The 17197-nt window shown below is 49.4% G+C and overlaps 1 protein-coding gene across 1 annotated transcript in view; it reads right to left on the bottom strand.

The window, feature by feature from the left end:
- The window catches only part of TRAM2 (translocation associated membrane protein 2), a 64041-nt gene that overhangs the window by 6310 nt on the left and 40534 nt on the right, over nucleotides 1-17197 (bottom strand). Inside the window, 6 exon segments of the mRNA XM_048503145.1 lie at nucleotides 853-993; nucleotides 2693-2877; nucleotides 5499-5603; nucleotides 9620-9690; nucleotides 11502-11586; nucleotides 15884-15942. Of these exon segments, the coding sequence (XP_048359102.1) occupies nucleotides 853-993; nucleotides 2693-2877; nucleotides 5499-5603; nucleotides 9620-9690; nucleotides 11502-11586; nucleotides 15884-15942 (646 nt within the window).

Genomic DNA, 17197 nt, shown 5'->3' with positions numbered 1-17197 from the left:
GGTCTCTCATCAAGAGAGAGTCTCTTTATGATACCAGCCAGGTTTGGTGAAGTCTGGGTCAATAGGGAACCAAAGATTCCATTGATCCCCAAAAGGGTGCCCCATCTCCCATTGTTTTACAATGCGGAAGCTAATAGTAGATTTTCCATTTCTGATAATAATATCCCTCTTAAAGAGCCTAGAAGTTGACTTACATTTGGGACATACAGATGATGTGATGAGGAATCCCAGTTCTTGAAGGATTTTAACTCTTGTGTTTGAAGCTTGGTTACTGATTGAGCTAAGGTTTTTGTACTTTTAAAGTTGGTTGTTGAGACCATTTTTTGTTTCTTGTTGGACCCACCTCTTTTTCCACCTTCTTACAGAGTCCAGTTTTACTGTTTTTTCTTTGAAATAAATATTCAAAAACATTTAACCTACTGATGCCTCAATTGATGTAATTTTATTGGTATCTATTTTTATTTTTGAAATTTACCAGCAGCTGCTGCATTTCCCACCCTCGACTTATACGCGAGTCAATACGTTTTCCCAGCTTTTTGTGGTAAAATTAGGTGCCTCGACTTATAGGCGGGTCGACTTATACACGAGTATATACGGTAGTTTCATTTTGACAGCGAGGCCAAAATGGAAGTATGGGATGAAATGTAGTTTTGTAAAATTCAAATGAAACCAAAGAAGTTCAGTGAGTTCCTTCACAATAAAACAAGCAAATGCCTTTGGGGGGTGTTTGTGTGTCTACACCCATGTTTTCAGTTAATCAAAAAGTTTAATCCACCTGGCTGATCCGGTGGTGGAAGACACAGCCCTGGCTCAATCAGTCCCAGGCTCGGCATATTGAGGGATGACACTCACCGGATTCCCTTTTGACTGTCTTGGATTGCTGCTTGCCGTGGGCAGCGGCTGTGGCTCTCTTCCGGGCACTCTGCTCGTTCCGGTACTCCCGCCAGCGCCGGAGCTGGAAGTGGATGAAGCGCCACATCATCCACGCCTGTGCTGTGGAGAAGGCTACCACACCAGGAGCAAGCAACGTAACGGTATCCCCTAGGGACAAGCGGGAGGCAGCTAAGCATGCGTGAAAGGGGAAGCCGGTAGGCCCGCAAACCAGGTCCGGGGGGGGGATGGGATACGAGTGCCAGCAGGAGGGTCCCCCTGTCCTGTTACAATTTCATGGAGGAATTAGACCCTGATGAGGAATTAGACCCTGATGAGGAATTAGACCTTGATGAGGAATTAGAGCCTGACGAGGAATTAGACCCTGACGAGGAATTAGACCCTGACGAGGAATTAGACCCTGATGAGGAATTAGACCCTGATGAGGAATTACACTGATAAGGTATTAGACCAGTGATGGCGAACCTTTTTGAGACCGAGTGCCCAAATTGCAACCCCAAACCCCCTTATTTATCACAAAGTGCCAACACGGCAATTTAACCTGAATACTGAGGTTTTAGTTTAGAAAAAATGGTTGGCTCTGAGGCAAACGTTACTTGGGAGTAAGTTTGGTGAAGCAACCGTGCAACACTTCAAATGGGTGAATCACGACCCTAGGAGGGTTTACTCAGAAGCAAGCCCAATTGCCAGCAACCGAGCTTACTCCCAGGTAAAGGATCGTGCCCAGACTAGCCTAGATGTGTGTGTGGGGGGTGATTTTCCGCCGCCCCCCACGATGAACTCTGTGCATGTGTGCCCACAGAAAGGGCTCTGAGTGCCACCTCTGGCACCCGTGCCATAGGTTCGCCATCACTGTATTAGACCCTGATGAGGAATTAGACCCTGATGAGGAATTAGACCCTGATGAGGAATTAGACACCGGCGTCACCCCCTTTTCTCAGCCAGCCACACAGGTGCCAGAAGAGGATGAGACGGTCCATACAGGACTGGGCTCAGAGCTGCTGCCTGGCACGAGCCCAGAAGCTCCTCAGCCCCTGACCAGATGTAGGGGACCCAACCCTGGCATGCCCTCCCCCCATTTCTCCTGAGCCCCGCAAACAGCGCAGGGGAAGGCTGCAGCGACTTGCATGAGAAGAGAAGCAGTGCTTGAATGGCTGCCCAGCGGCAGACAGGCCTCAGCTATTTCGGGTGGGAGGAACGTCTCTGCTACGTGCCAGTCCTGCGCTGAGCTGGTCGCTTTGCTGGCCCCACGACTTTGCTGTGCTGGATGCTGCGCCTCCTGCCCCGACCTTGGTGTGTGCTCTAGTTCCTGCTTGCTGCCTCCCCACCTGGCCTTGGCTCATGCGCTTGATGCACAAGAGGATTCAGACAGCGCATCCCGGCCATGCCATCTCTGCAATGACGGAGGGCCTGTTTTGGTCCCAAGCTGGGCCTCTGAATCTGGTTTTTCCAGATCCTGTTCCAGGGGTCTGCAACCTGCGGCTCTCCAGATGTTCATGGACTACAATTCCCATCAGCCCCTGCCACCATGGCCAATTGGTCCATGAACATCTGGAGCGCCGCAGGTTGTAGACCCCTGTCTTAGTCCAACTACACCACTAGGCAACGCTGTCTCTCAAAATGTAACACTTAATGTCACCCACCAATTGGCCGGAAGGACTCAAAGTTGTAGAGAAATGCACAGAAAGTGCCCCATCTTGGAGTTTGCTTCTACAGTCTTGACCATCGATACCTCTGTACCAGCCCCCAATTACTACGGGATGGGTAGCTGAATTCAAGCATCCGTGTTCCGATCACGGACCGACACACCTGCTACAGTAGAACAACACACCAGAGCCTTACCTGAAAAGCAACGTGTTGAAATTTCCTTTTTCGGGGTCGAACGCCTGGTTTTCCACCCGAGCCAGCCCGAAGGCAATGACCAGCACGGAAAGGGTGAGGGTGAAGAGCCGGGAGATGACAAACACCACCGCCCACGCATTAAACCTGTGTGGAAATCAGCGGGAGACAATGTCCATTAATAAGCGCAGATGTTTGCCAGGCCTATCAGGCGACTGCTTAAAAAATACCAGGCTACAGTCTACAGCCATGGTGGCGAAGGGCAAGGAGATTGTCAGCCCCTTGAGTCTCCTACAGGAGAGAAAGGGGGGATATAAATCCAAACTCTTCTTCTTCTTTTCAAAAGTGACCCTAATACCATTTTCTGCTTGTTTCAGTCAGTTTTAGATTTTTCAATTGTAGATCCCCTTGGTGATAGAAAGGCAGTTGATTTTCATTTTATGTATTTATTCATAAATGGTCTCAGAGGTGAATTGGGGGGAAATGGCGCCCGGGGACAACACCTGCTCCGGGCGCCCCCTGCCCCCCGTGCCCATCTGAGCCCCCGCCATCTCCCTGCAAGCCGCCTCCTCCCTCCCCGGTCCCTGGGGAGAGCAGAAGCTGGCCTGCAGGGAGGAGGGGCAGGGGGCTGCAGCGGGTGGCCCACAAGCCGGCCTGCCGCCACGGTGCCCGTCTGAGCCACTCCCAAGCCCCTGGGGAGGGAAGGAGGCAGCTCAGATGGGCACCACTGCAGCAGATCGGCTCTGTTTTAAGGCATGGGGGAGGAGGGGTGGGGGCGATTTTACCCCCCCTTCCTCCCACTATTGCTCCCAACTCATTTGACCCCACTGTCCCCATGGGCACCACGCCCCTGAATGGTCTCCCATCAACGAACTAGCCGGAGCTGACCCCACTTAGCTTCTGAGATCTGATGGGAGGGGGCTGTCCAAGTCAGGGTCTGGCCTACTTAAACACTGTTGCTCTCAGCAAGTGCGGCACCAAATACATCCTTCTTGATATACTATATATTCTCTGTAAGAAGAAGAAGAAGAAGAGTTTGGATTTATATCCCCCCTTTCTCTCCTGCAGGAGACTCAAAGGGGCTTACAATCTCCTTGCCCTTCCCCACTCACAACAAACACTCTGTGAGGTGGGTGGGGCTGAGAGAGCTCCGAGAAGCTGTGACTAGCCCAAGGTCACCCAGCTGGCGTGTGTGGGAGTGCACAGGCTAATCTGAATCCCCCAGATAAGCCTCCACAGCTCAGGCGGCAGAGCTGGGAATCAAACCTGGTTCCTCCAGATTAGAATGCACCTGCTCTTAACCAGTACACCACATTGAAAGGGATGCTGTTTCAGGGTGGGGGATAATCCACCCCAAAACAGCATCACTTTCAATGTTGTTTAACTGGGAACCCCAGATTCTCCCTTTAAGATGGGATTTGTAGTCCATGAACATCTGAAGAGCCGCAGGTTGCAAACCCCTGGACTAGCCCAAGATCACCCAGCTGGCGTGTGTGGGAGTGCACAGGCTAATCTGAATTCTCCAGATAAGCCTCCACAGCTAAGCGGCAGAGCAGGGAATCAAACCTGGTTCCTCCAGATTAGAACGCACCTGCTCTTAACCAGTACACCACTGTATAACTCCAGCAGGTTAGATGCCCCCTCATCCCAACCCGGTTGGCCTGGGCTAGCCCAGTGTGATCAGATCCCTGAAGCTAAATAGGACCAGCCCTGGTTAGTACTTGAATGGAAGACCACACCAATGAAGTCCCGGGTGGTTACGCAGAGGAAGGCAATGGCAAACCACCTCTGCCCTGACCTCCAAGGCCCAGGCTAGTCCAATCTCATCACATCTCAGAAGCAAAGCAGGGTCGGCCCTGGTGAATACTTGGATGGGAGACCGCCAAGGGAGTCCAGGTTGTTACGCAGAGGTAGGCAATGACATGCCATCTCTACCCTGACCTGGAAGGCCCAGGCTAGTCCAATCTAAGAGGGTGGGCCCAGCCACTGTTTATATGGGAGCCCACTAAGGAAATGCAGGTTGTTGTGCAGAAGCAGGAAATGGGAGCAGGAAGTAACCTCTGAAAACCCCACGAGGGTTGCAGTAAATCATTTGCACCACCATCAAGTAGGCTGGAGGCAGTGGTGGGATCCAAACATTTTAGTAACAGGTCCCCATGGTGGTGGGATTCAAACAGTGGCATAGCGCCAATGGGGCTGGGCGGGGCGCAACAGGGGTGTGGCCGGGCGTTCCAGGGGCGGGGCTTTGCTGGGCGGGGCTGTGGCAAGGACGCAGCCGCTGCGCCGGTCCTTGGGCGGGGAACGAATGCACGCAGGCGCAGGCTGCCACGCACGTCGGTGCACCTCCTGCTAGACTGCTTCAAGTTCTGCGTGCTACTGCTGAGGAACGGAGGAGGGGCGTTACTAAGGCAAAAATCACGCGGCAAAATCACCAATGAGTAACCCCCTCTCGGCACACACAAATAATTAGCAACCTACTCTCGGGAACCTGTGAGAACCTGCTGGATCCCACCTCTGGCTGGAGGGTGTCAGCAATGATTTCTGGGTAATTGGAGACGCAAAGCCCACTGGGAGCTACTGGAAAAGAATCAGGTTCCTTGAGACAGCCCCATGCCAAGAACACCTGCTTGGGGGCAGGCCCCACTGAATAGACCCGAGGAGGATTCTGAGCAGAACTGTTGGGGCCGCCTCAGAGTTCTGCTCGGGCCTCCGATGAGAGAGAATTTGCCTCTTCGCCACCCCGAGAGGCCGCAGGCGAGAGCACTCACAGTTTTTCGTTGTTTTCGTCCGTGAAGTAGAAGAGGCGAGCCACGTGGAAGAGGAATTCGGCCACGTACTGAAGCAGCAACAGGATGAGTCCCAGGCGGGTCAGGCTGGAGAAAGAGAGAGGGACGGTCATTCACTTGGGTCTCTTTGGCCCTCCCCCAGATATACACATCTGCCCTCAAATATCCCAACAGCTCTGCACACACACTGCATCAGACCACTGGCAATTCTTCGGCATGGGCTGGTAGTTGAGAGCAGTGGGCTCTAACGTGGAGAAACGGGTTCGATTCTCCATTCGTCCACACGAGGGGTGGAGTCTTATCTGGCCGACCGGGTTTGTTTCCCCACTCCTACACGTGAAGCCTGCTCGGTACATCTTGGACTAGTCACAGTTTGTCCTCGTGGTCTTGCTGTGCAGACCTACGTGTGCCTGCACAGAAGACCGCTCAACAAACCACAGACAGCTCGAGAAACACAGGTAAGGGCAACGCTGGTTTTTTCTCTGAGCTCTCTCAGCCCCACCAGCCTCACAAGGGAGAGGAAGGGAAAGGAGGTTGTAGGTTGCCTTGAGTCTCCTGACAAGAGGAGGGGGGGGGTAATAAATCCCAATTCCACAGTCCTGCAGGAGCAGTGGCGTAGGAGGTTAAGAGCTCGTGTCTCTAATCTGGAGGAACCGGGTTTGATTCCCAGCTCTGCCGCCTGAGCTGTGGAGGCTTATCTGGGGAATTCAGATTAGCCTGTGCACTCCCACAAATGCCAGCTGGGTGACCTTGGGCTAGTCACAGCTTCTCGGAGCTCTCTCAGCCCCACCCACCTCACAGGGTGTTTGTTGTGAGGGGGGAAGGGCAAGGAGGTTGTGAGCCCCTTTGAGTCTCCTGCAGGAGAGAAAGGGGGGATATGAATCCAAACTCTTCTTCTTCTTAACTGGAGATGCCATGGGGTTGAACCCGGGACATTCTGCAGGCAAAACAGAGCCTTTCCCACTCAGCCACAGCGCCTCTTCTCACGTCCGGATCAAGGCTAGCGCTACCAAGGTAATCAATTCACAGTTAGGTAACCTGTGCTGCAAAACGTGCCCCAACCCAGCCCCTTATTCTGGGCTCAGGTACAAGAGGTGGGGGGGCTCTGTCTATGCAATTCCGTTCAGCACAGAGGCAGCGGAGGACTATGCCAGGGACGGAAGTCCTCCCACAGTCCTGCAGCTACTGCTGTGTGGAGCCCCTCCCCCCTCCTCATCCCAGTTTTTGAGTTTTCGTCCAGGGCCGTCCGTGCAGCATTCTTCGGCAGCTGTCAAGCCCACGGGACTGGAGACCTGATTTTCTAAAACACCCCTAAAAGACTGTTCTTCTGCAACTGTGGAACACACCCACACACCCACACACACACACACGGTTGGCTCTTTACATCTGGGCCTTTCCCATCTAATGGGACTCGCCGTCCCTCCCTCTTGGGGAGGATTTTTAAAAATGGGGTTTGTCGGAGGCTTCTTATTACTTTTATCGCTGTTCAAAGGTTTTAGCAATTCTACTTATAATTATCTATTTATAATGATATGTGCAGACCTACGTGTGCTAAGGCAAATGCCTTAGCAGACCAGGTGCTCGGGAGCAACAGCCGCAGAAGGCCATTGCTTTCACATCCTGCCTGTGAGCTCCCAAAGGCACCTGGTGGGCCACTGCGAGTAGCAGAGAGCTGGACTAGATGGACTCTGGTCTGATCCAGCAGGCTAGTTCTTATGTTCTTATGTTCTTAAGGCCCTTGCTTTCACATCCTGCCTGTGAGCACCCAAAGGCACCTGGTGGGCCACTGCGAGTAGCAGAGAGCTGGACTAGATGGACTCTGGTCTGATCCAGCAGGCTAGTTCTTATGTTCTTATGTTCTTAAGGCCCTTGCTTTCACATCCTGCCTGTGAGCTCCCAAAGGCACCTGGTGGGCCACTGCGAGTAGCAGAGAGCTGGACTAGATGGACTCTGGTCTGATCCAGCTGGCTTGTTCTTATGTTCTTAAGTCCAAATTTATTTATATAAATAGGAGATAAATATATAGGAGAATCTACACAGCTCTGACTGTATTTGAGGTGGGAAGAACACCCAGGAACCAGTTCCATGTGTCAAAACAGCAGCAACTGACAGAACAGAAGCTGAAAGTGTACAAACAGAAAATACACCCGCCCCCCCTCTCCCCCTCCAATTCTGGTTTCATTCACAGGATCGCCCAGGGTGCCCAATCCCACCAGCTGTGCTATGGTACAGAACCTCAAATGATTCCGAAATCATTCTCAATGTGTCTATTTCATTCTGAATTACCCTACCTCATTTTTAAAACAGTGTGAACAGGCCTAGAACTGTGGTTAGAATCCTATTGGAGCTGGTACCATTGATTCCCCACTCCAAGCAATCGGGAAAAAAACCTGCACGCCGCAGGTGACCAGTTATTTTTTAAAAAAATTTTTATTGTATAGTATAGTTAAATCTCTCTCTCTCTCTCTCTCTCTCTCTCTCTCTATCTATCTATCTATCTATCTATCTATCTATCTATCTATCTATCTATCTATCTATCTCTCTATCTATCTATCTATCTATCTATCTATCTATCTATCTATCTATCTATCTATCTATCTATCTATCTATCTATCTACTGTCTTTCTGGCGTATAAGACTACTTTTGAACCCTGGGAAATCATCTGTAAAGTCTGGGGTCGCCTTACATACCATGCCAGGTACTGAGTGGGTGGTACTGAGCAGAAAATTGGTACTCTATATTTTAACTTTGAGAGGAAAAGTGGGGGGGCTCCCATCTTATACCCCCATTAGTCGCCTTATACGCCATAATGTATATATACGGTATGTACAAAAGGTCAATGTATGTATGTATGTATGTATGTATGTCATGTATGTATGTAAGGTCTGTAAGTTCGTCTGTCTGTCTGTCTGTTCATTGTCTGTCTGTCTGTCTATCATCGGAATTTATAAACCGGCTTCACCCCTCGGAGAAGGGCTCTGGGTGGATTATTACACTAATATTGGCCAAACATACAATGGCCAAAACAACAATACACCAAATAAAATAAATTAGAGCAAGTTAAAACAAGTTACAAAATTCATAAAACTAGCAGCATCAGTACAATATACACAACAATAAGATTATAAAAATGTATGGCACCCGATCCCAAGGCCGGGCGGGGGTAGCAGTGTCGATTAGATATTATATTGGGTGTGCCGATGATGAAATGGCACGCAACACAGGGGCATGCTATTCTTTTAATCAGACTATACATTTTCCCCTTTTGTCCCTCCCTCCCTCCCTCCCTCCCTTCTTCTTTTTCTGTTTATTCAAGCAAGCAGCAGAAAGTTCATTCTTTATATTCTTTGTTCCCATATTTCTTCATTAAATCCGGCTTCTCTCATCCATTTCTCAAAGATTGACTATTTCTTCATAATGTCTCTTAGTGCAGGTGACCAGTTTTTAACATCCTTTTGTGCAAGCAAGATTAAGGGTGTGATACTATGGAGACTCAAGTTGCTTCCCTGCAGCAGTAATTCTTTGCATAGCTGTCGTTACTGCTGTGAAAGGCGGAGGCGGCCGTGCTCCGCTTTCCTCCACCTGCTGGCGCCACCGGAGGGTGTTTCAGGGTGGTTTTCAAAATCAGAAACTAACACAGTCACCATAGTGTTAGGACAGTCAACTCGCACGATGTGACAGCTCTTCTCAATTCCCCACTTTTGAAGGCTTTCCTGGCCGGAATCAAATGGTTGTTGTGGGTTTACCAGTCTGTGTGGCCACGGTCAAGCAGTTTTTGCTTCTAATGTTTCGCCCGTATCTATGACTGGCACCTTCAGAGGCATGTCACGGTGAGATGTGTCTCATTGTGCCATGCCTCTGAAGATGCCAGCCATAGATGCATGTAAAATGTTAGGAGCAAAAGCTACCAGACCACGGCAACACAGCCTGGAAAACCCACAACTCCCAACTTCCTACAGACTGGATGCACTGTTATACAAAATTAGATTGTTTTCCAGGCATGCCATTAAATGAAGGATTTTATTCCAACTGTGCCTGACAATTTCTGAACGAGCAGGATGTACGAGGGGGATGAAAGAAAAAGGAACTCAGGACCACTTACTTTAAGAGGTATGCTCCAGCTATATGCACAAGGTAAAGGCTTATGTATTGCAACTGGCGGGGAATCTCTTCCTAGGAAGCAAAGAGAGATCACACCAAGCCAACGTTAGCAGTACAGAGGTGCCAAAGCATCGCATTCAGCGCTAGCAACATTGACCGCTTTTGAGTTAAACAAAGGACTGGATTCCAAAATGTTTCGGCTCCCACCTCAAAGAAAGGTGCGCACTCGCTCACGGAATAGATGCATTTCTACAATACGCATCGGTGCATTTGTTTATCTTAGCAACTTTAAATCCTTTCTCAGCTGAGAGAGGCTTCCACCTGGAAAGGTTTCCTGTATGCAAAACAGCACAACAATTTCATTGCGGAGATAGCTGAGAGTTCTCAGTAGAATGTACTTGTTGTGCTCCCCGGGGGCCTTTTATTTACTATGAATATATCAATACTGCTGGCCACATTATTTAAAGACTACTGGTATTCTGTGTCTACTAATTGAGCTTAGGAACTGAAGATTTATGTTTCAGCTCACTGTGTATTTTTTCCAAACTAGTAGTATTATTTATCCCATGCTAGATTTGGAAATCTATAATACTTTACAATCAGCCCACTTTCTCAATATGTCGAGAAACAGTTCTATTAGAAACCAACCTAAGACCCCTGATAACCAAACCCGAGCAAGTGCGGAGGACTTCTAGAAAGATGTTGCAGTCTCATTATCAGGTGTCACTTTTTATATGAACTGTAAAAAAATAAGCACTTGTGGACTGCAGCTTTTGGTGATCACGTTTGGGCTTTTTTTGATAAGAGCTGGAATTACAAACATAACTCATGGGAACAACTTGTATGTGTATATATTTGATGCATTCTAGTTTTTTTAAATTGATAAATGTTTTACTGTAATTTACAATGCCAATAAAGGCTTTACTACTACTAAAACACAATTCATTCAGGGGTCCCCAGCATTTATTTTACAATATGTTTACTTATTTATTTCGTGATTCGATTTATAGGCCACCCTTCCCCAAATGGGCACCATGGTGCTCGGCAATACCCCTTTTTCAGGTGCCTGCCAAGGGTTTTCAGGAAGTGGGTGGAGCCAGGTACACCATCTGTCCAGCAAGGCTGCTGATTGGCTACTGGAGATTTGCTTGGCTGTGCATTTTTTTTCCAAATGTTGCTTTGGCAGCAGCTGCCACCAAAGCACAAAGATCTGCTCTGCGCTGCTGAAGTGAAGGTGTGGCTTTCATTTTGTGGCTGGCTCTCCCTCCCGTGGCAGCCATTTCCCTGCTCCTCCACATGAAGCCTGCTGGGCGACCTTGGACCAATCACAGATCTCTCCTGCCAAATCTCTCTCAGACCCACCTACCTCACAAGGTGTCTGTTGTGGGGAGAGGAAGGGAAGGAATTTGTGAGCCACTTTGAGCCTCCTTACAATAGAGAAAGATGAGGTACAAATCCAAACTCTTCTTCCCAGGGGCGTAATGCCCATTGGGCAAGATGGGGGGGCACCAAAAATGCAGGGTTCGTTTTTGACTATTTTTAGTGGTTTTCCGCTTTTGGCCTGCAGGGGGCACAGTTTTTAGGCTAGCGGCACCAAAATTTCAGCATATCATCAGGAGACTGTTTTTATGCTACCCTCCAAGTTTGGCGAGGTTTGGTTCAGGGAATCCAAAGTTATGGACTCTCAAAGGGGGTGCCCCCATCCCCCATTGATTCCAATGGGAGCTAATAGGAGATGGGGACTACACCTTTGAGGGTCCATAACTTTGGCCCCCCTGAACCAAACTGCACCAAACTTGGGGGGTATCATTAGGGCAGTCTCCTGATGAGACCCTGAAAGTTTTGAGACTGTGCCTTCAGAAATGTGCTGGACTGTCACTCACCTTCCGCACCTTCTGGAAGTACAGCTCCGGCAGCGCGTGCAACCAATAGGCCAGCTGGCATAAGTAGAAAAACTTGACCTGGAATCTGACACAGAGGAAGAAAAAGGAAGTTATAGATGCGTCAACAAAAAGCCAAACCCCTCACTGTGCATTTGAGGTGTTTTGCTTTGGGCTTGGTACCTGAGAGAGCACACCTACCCATATATCCCTGCCCGGGCGTTGACATTGAAGAGGGGGACCTTACCTGGCTGTCTTACCCCCTTCAGAGGTAAAGGGGGTGGGGGTGACCCGGAGGGTCTTCGCTACAGTGGCCCCTACACTGTGGAATGCCCTCCCTCCAGAGGTTTGCAGGGCGCCTACTCTTTTGGAGTTTTGGTTTTGTAACCTGTTCTCTTCACCTGGCTGAGCCACCCCCACTGTCTGTTCACCCCTCCTATTTTGTGGGTGGGATGCATGAGATTTTAGATTTTGTTTGTGCTTTTAGGATGGGGTTTCATGGGGATTTTGCCATGGTTTTGCCATTGTTTCATTAGATTTCGTATGGAGCAGCAGTGGCGTAGGAGGTTAAGAGCTCGTGTATCTAATCTGGAGGAACCGGGTTTGATTCTCCGCTCTGCCGCCTGAGCTGTGGAGGCTTATCTGGGGAATTCAGATTAGCCTGTGCACTCCCACACACGCCAGCTGGGTGACCTTGGGCTAGTCACAGCTTCTCGGAGCTCTCTCAGCCCCACCTCCCTCACAGGGCATTTGTTGTGAGGGGGGAAGGGCAAGGAGATTGTCAGCCCCTTTGAGTCTCCTACAGGAGAGAAAGGGGGGGAGGGGATATAAATCCAAACTCTTTTTCTTCTTCTTCTTCTTTTATTGTAACCTGCCCTGAGATTGTGGTAAAGGGCGAAGAATAAATATAAACAAACAAAAAAGTGAGCAGGCCAGTCGCCTTTCGCCAGGTAAAGAAGGAGCATTCCCAAGTCCAGCTTGACTGCAGTCCAGTAGAATCTAAATCAGGGTCCCCGATCTTTTAAAGCCTGCGGGTATTTTCGGAATTCTGACACACTGTGGAGGCTGAAGCAACAAAATGGCTGCCAAAGCAGGCCAGACACAAAATGGCCAGGTAGGGAGGATCCTTGCGCTGCAGTGGCTGTTGTGCACAGCCAACGAAATCTCCCAAGACCAATTTGACGGCTTGCTAGGCAAAAGCCCCGTGCAACCTCACCCGCTTCTTAAAAATACGTCTGATCCAGCTGGTCTGCGGCAGACCAATACAGCTACCTTTTGAAACAGAGTTCAGTTTGGTGACTTTAAAACTGGCCATCACGAAGAAGAAGAAGAAGAAGAAGAAGAAGAAGAAGAAGAAGAAGAAGAAGAGGAGGAGAAGAAGAAGAAGAAGAAGAAGAAGAAGAAGAAGAAGAAGAAGAAGAGAAAGGAAAGAGAAAGAAGAGGAGGAGGAGGAGGAGGAGGAGGAGGGGGGGAAGGGAGGAGGAGGAGGAGGAAGAAGAAGAAGAGGAGGAGGGAGGAGGAGGGAGGAGGGAGAGAGGAGGAGGAGGGAGGAAGAAGAAGAAAGAAGAAGAAGAGAGAAAGAAGAAAAGAATAAGAGGAGGAGGAGGAGGAGGAGAGGAGGAAGAAGAAGAGGAGGAGAAAGAAGAAAAGAATAAGAGGAGGAGGAGGAGGAGGAGAGGAGGAAGAAGAAGAGGAAGAAAAAAAAAAGAAGAAGAAAGGGGAGGGAGGAGGAAAGAGAAGAAGAGGAGGAATAGGAGGACGAGGAGGAGGAGAGATGGAGGAGGAGGAGGAGGAGGAGGAGGAGTTTGACGATTTATATCCCCCTTTCTCTCCTGCAGGAGACTCCGCCCAAAGGGGCTGACAATCTCCTTGCCCTTCCCCCCCTCACAACAAACACCCTGTGAGGTAGGTGGGGCTGAGAGAGCTCCAAGAAGCTGTGACTAGCCCAAGGTCACCCAGCTGGCGTGTGTGGGAGTGCCCAGGCTAATCTGAATTCCCCAGATAAGCCTCCACAGCTCAGGCGGCAGAGCGGGGAATCAAACCCGGTTCCTCCAGATCAGATACACGAGCTCTTAACCTCCTACGCCACTGCTGCTCCTTAGCAATCAGATATCCTTGAGAGACACACTCCAAAAATGATCTCTCTCCCGGCACTCTGGTCTGGGGATGCTGGTTGCCAGCCAAAATAAATGGGCGACTGTTGCCGTCGGGGACCTTGGCTAAGGCAGAACGAGCCCAGGGCGGTCGAAATCTGAGGCTCCTGTTCAAAAGCGCAGGCGGCATTTTAGTTGCCTTATCTAGTCTAGCCGGTGCTTATTTATACCCCTCCAGCAAATTGTTTCCACTAACAGGCAGAGGAATGACTGGAATAAAAGGAAACAGTACTGTCAGCTGGTACCACGGAAAGTCGTGAAAACGGACCATATGGAGATACTGCACTTGCAGACACAGATGAACTTCAGAGGAAGGCAAAGCCTTCTGACGAATAAAATGGAGGCTTTTTATAAAGCCTGAACCTCGACACATTCCACAGTTGAGGGTGACCCTATGGCAGTGATGGCGAACCTTTTCGAGACCGAGTGCCCAAACTGCAGCCCAAACCCACTTATTTATCGCAAAGTGCCAACACAGCAATTTAACCTGAATACTGAGGTTTTAGTTTAGAAAAAAATGGGACATTACCCGGGAGTAAGCTTGGTGGTAGTCGGTGGCTTTGCTTTGAAGCAACCGAGCATCTCTTCCAACGGGTGGATCACGATCCTAGGAGGGTTTGCTCAGAAAAAAGCCCCATTGCCAGAAACCGAGCTTACTCCCATGTAAAGGATTGCGCTTTTGTTCTCTGCATGAAAATCAGTGGGGTTTAATAGCGTTTATCCGGGTTACCTATACTGCCTCCCCAAAACTTGCTCTTAGGTTTAATGCTAATAATCGAGCCCAGCGGCCCAGGCCAGCCTAGATGTGTGGGGGGGGGGGCACTCTGCGCGTGCCCACAGAGAGGGCTCTGAGTGCCACCTCGGGCACCCGTGCCATAGGTTCACCACCACTTCCCTATGGGGTGGAAGCGACTTATGTTACTGGTGTAAACTCAGTCGATGAGGTGGGGTGGCAGGCATAAGGCTCGAAGTAAAAGATGGAAACGACCTTCTTACTATCCCAGGTTTCTTTCACCAGCGGGTTTGAGATACTTATGGATCTGCCCTTAGAATCATAGAGTTGGAAGAGACCCCAAGGGCTATCAAGTCCAATCCCCTGCCATGCAGGAATATACAATCGAAGCACTTCTGACATATGTTCATCCAACCTCTGTTTAAAAGCCTCCAAAGAAGGAGACTCCACCACTCTACAAGGCAGTGAATTACACTGTCCAACAGCCCTGACGGTCAGGAAGTTTGTCCTGATGTTTAGGTGGAATCTCTTTTCCTTCACCTTGAACCCATGACTCCTGGTCCTAGTCTCTGGAGCAGCAGAAAACAAGCTTGCTCCCTCACCAACATGACATCCCTTCAAATATCTAAGCATGGCTATCATGTCACCTCTTAACCTTCGCTTCACCAAATTAAACATACCCAGCTCCCTAAGTCTGTTTTCGCAGGGCATGGATGCCAGACAGTGGCGAAGCCACCAGGGGACGGGGTGCGCGCAACACACACAGGGTGCACCAATTCTGGTCACGTGGGGGGCGGAAAAAATCCCCCCGGTCCCCCCCTTTTGCAGCGCCCCCTGCCACCCCCCACGGCGCACCCCCCCACTTACATCCCAGAGAAGAAGCCTGCCTGCGTTGCCTGGGCCTGGTGGGAACTACATTTCCCAGGAGCCCCTGGGAGGCAGGCTTCTTCGGCCTGCTCCTTTCCTAAAAGTAAGTGGAATGGAATGCTGCGGGGGGGGGGGGGTGTGCTGCAAGGGGGGGGTGCTGCGGGGAGGGGGGAAAGCCAGAGTGTGCACCGGGCGCACTCTGGCCTAGCTACGCCTCTGATGCCAGACCTTTTATCATTTTGGTTGCCCTCCTCTGGACCCGTTCCAGCTTGTCAATATCCTTCTGGAATTGCGGTGCTCAGAACTGTACACAGTATTCCAGGTGAGGTCTGACCAGTGCAGAATAGAGAGGTACAATTACATCCCTCGATCTAGACGCTATACTCCTATTGATACAGCCCGGAATCGCATTGGCTTCCTTGGCTGCCGCATCACACTGCTGACTCCTGTTTAGTTTGCTAGGATAAAGGTTTTGCCTGCAAGTACTGGCAGCGCTCACGAAAGCGGGTTGAAAAAACATTCTCAAGGCAGTCTGAAACAACCTAAAATGCAGGCTGCCCCGACCTCAGACAAACCAACCAGGAAGGAAGCAGTTCCATTGATAGAGCAGGGGCTGCTCTGCAGCGACTTACGGGAGATGAACGTGAGGGTAGTTCTCCCACAAACTTCTGGGGTTTGATAAGTATCCTTCCTGAAAAGAGAAACAAAAGTGAAAAATGGTCAGCAGATAACTCCAGGTAAACAACAACCTACCGGCATTCCTATGCCTATTCTAATGTAAGTGTGGTGTAGTGGTTAAGAGCAGGTGGATTCTAACCTGGAGAACTGGGTTTTTCTCCACTCCTCCACCTGAGTGGCAGAGGCTTATCTGGTGAACCAGATGTGTTTCCGCACTCCTACATTCCTGCTGGGTGACCTTGGGCTAGTCACAGTCTTCAGAACTCTCTCAGCCCACACCTACATCACAAGGTGTCTGTTGTGGGGAGAGGAAGAGAAAAGAGATTGTAAGCCCCTTTGAGTCTCCTCACAGGAGAGCAAGGAGGGGTATAAATCCAAACTCTTCTTCTTTAAATAGACGATTACCTGAGTAGAAGTAGACTTCATATGGGCAAACTATTGGTTTAGACTCTAAGGAAACTAAAGGGTTTAAATATTAAGTAGTTTTTGTTTGTGTACTTCCGTATATAGTCAAGTATAAGCCGACCAGAGTATAAGCCGTGGTACCTAATCTTACCACAAAAAACTAGGAAACTTATTGACTCAAGTATGAGCCTTCGAACTTGACTCAGTAGCAGATAAAAACAGAAGATTTGGGAGCAAGATGAGACAGAGTTGCTTAACAGAGTTTGCATTAGGGATGAGCAGCTTTCCAGCACTCTAGAAACAAAATGAACCGCTGTTTTCCTCCAAATGTAGAATAATTCTGGGATTCATAGCCATGCCAGCCTAAACTTTGCTCCAAAGAAAGTCTTTGTCTTCAGCAACATCAGTATTTGGCAGTAAACTACTGTAGGAAAAATTGTATTCATCTAGAATGCAACGCACCAATAACCCTTAGGAGAGAAATGCCTCGGTTTCTTTTAACATACACGCACACACATAGTTCAAACTTACTCATCCCTGCCTACCTTACAAGAGTGGATTCCGCACAGCATATTTATAAATGCAAAACGAATTCATTTACAATGACTGTGACTCGTTATAAATCTGCTGTGTGGAACAGCTCAAGGCGTCCGTTACTGGGAGAGGAAGGGAACATAATTATAAGCTGCTTTGAGACTCCTTACACTTGAGAAAACTGGAGTATAAATCCAAACTTTCCTCTTCTTCTGTCCTTCCCAGTTCCCCTCTCTGTCAAATCGCTGTCTGGTACAAATCTAGCTTCGTTTAAAGACGAAGCTACTGGGGCGGGCTCTAATCTGGAAAACCAGGTTTGATTCCCCACT

The sequence above is a fragment of the Sphaerodactylus townsendi genome, linkage group LG01 (assembly GCF_021028975.2).
Source record: "Sphaerodactylus townsendi isolate TG3544 linkage group LG01, MPM_Stown_v2.3, whole genome shotgun sequence".
In the NCBI taxonomy this organism is placed as follows: Eukaryota; Metazoa; Chordata; class Lepidosauria; order Squamata; family Sphaerodactylidae; genus Sphaerodactylus; species Sphaerodactylus townsendi.
The sequence above is the reverse complement of the archived record's forward strand: the minus strand, read 5'-3'. Positions and strand labels throughout refer to the sequence as shown.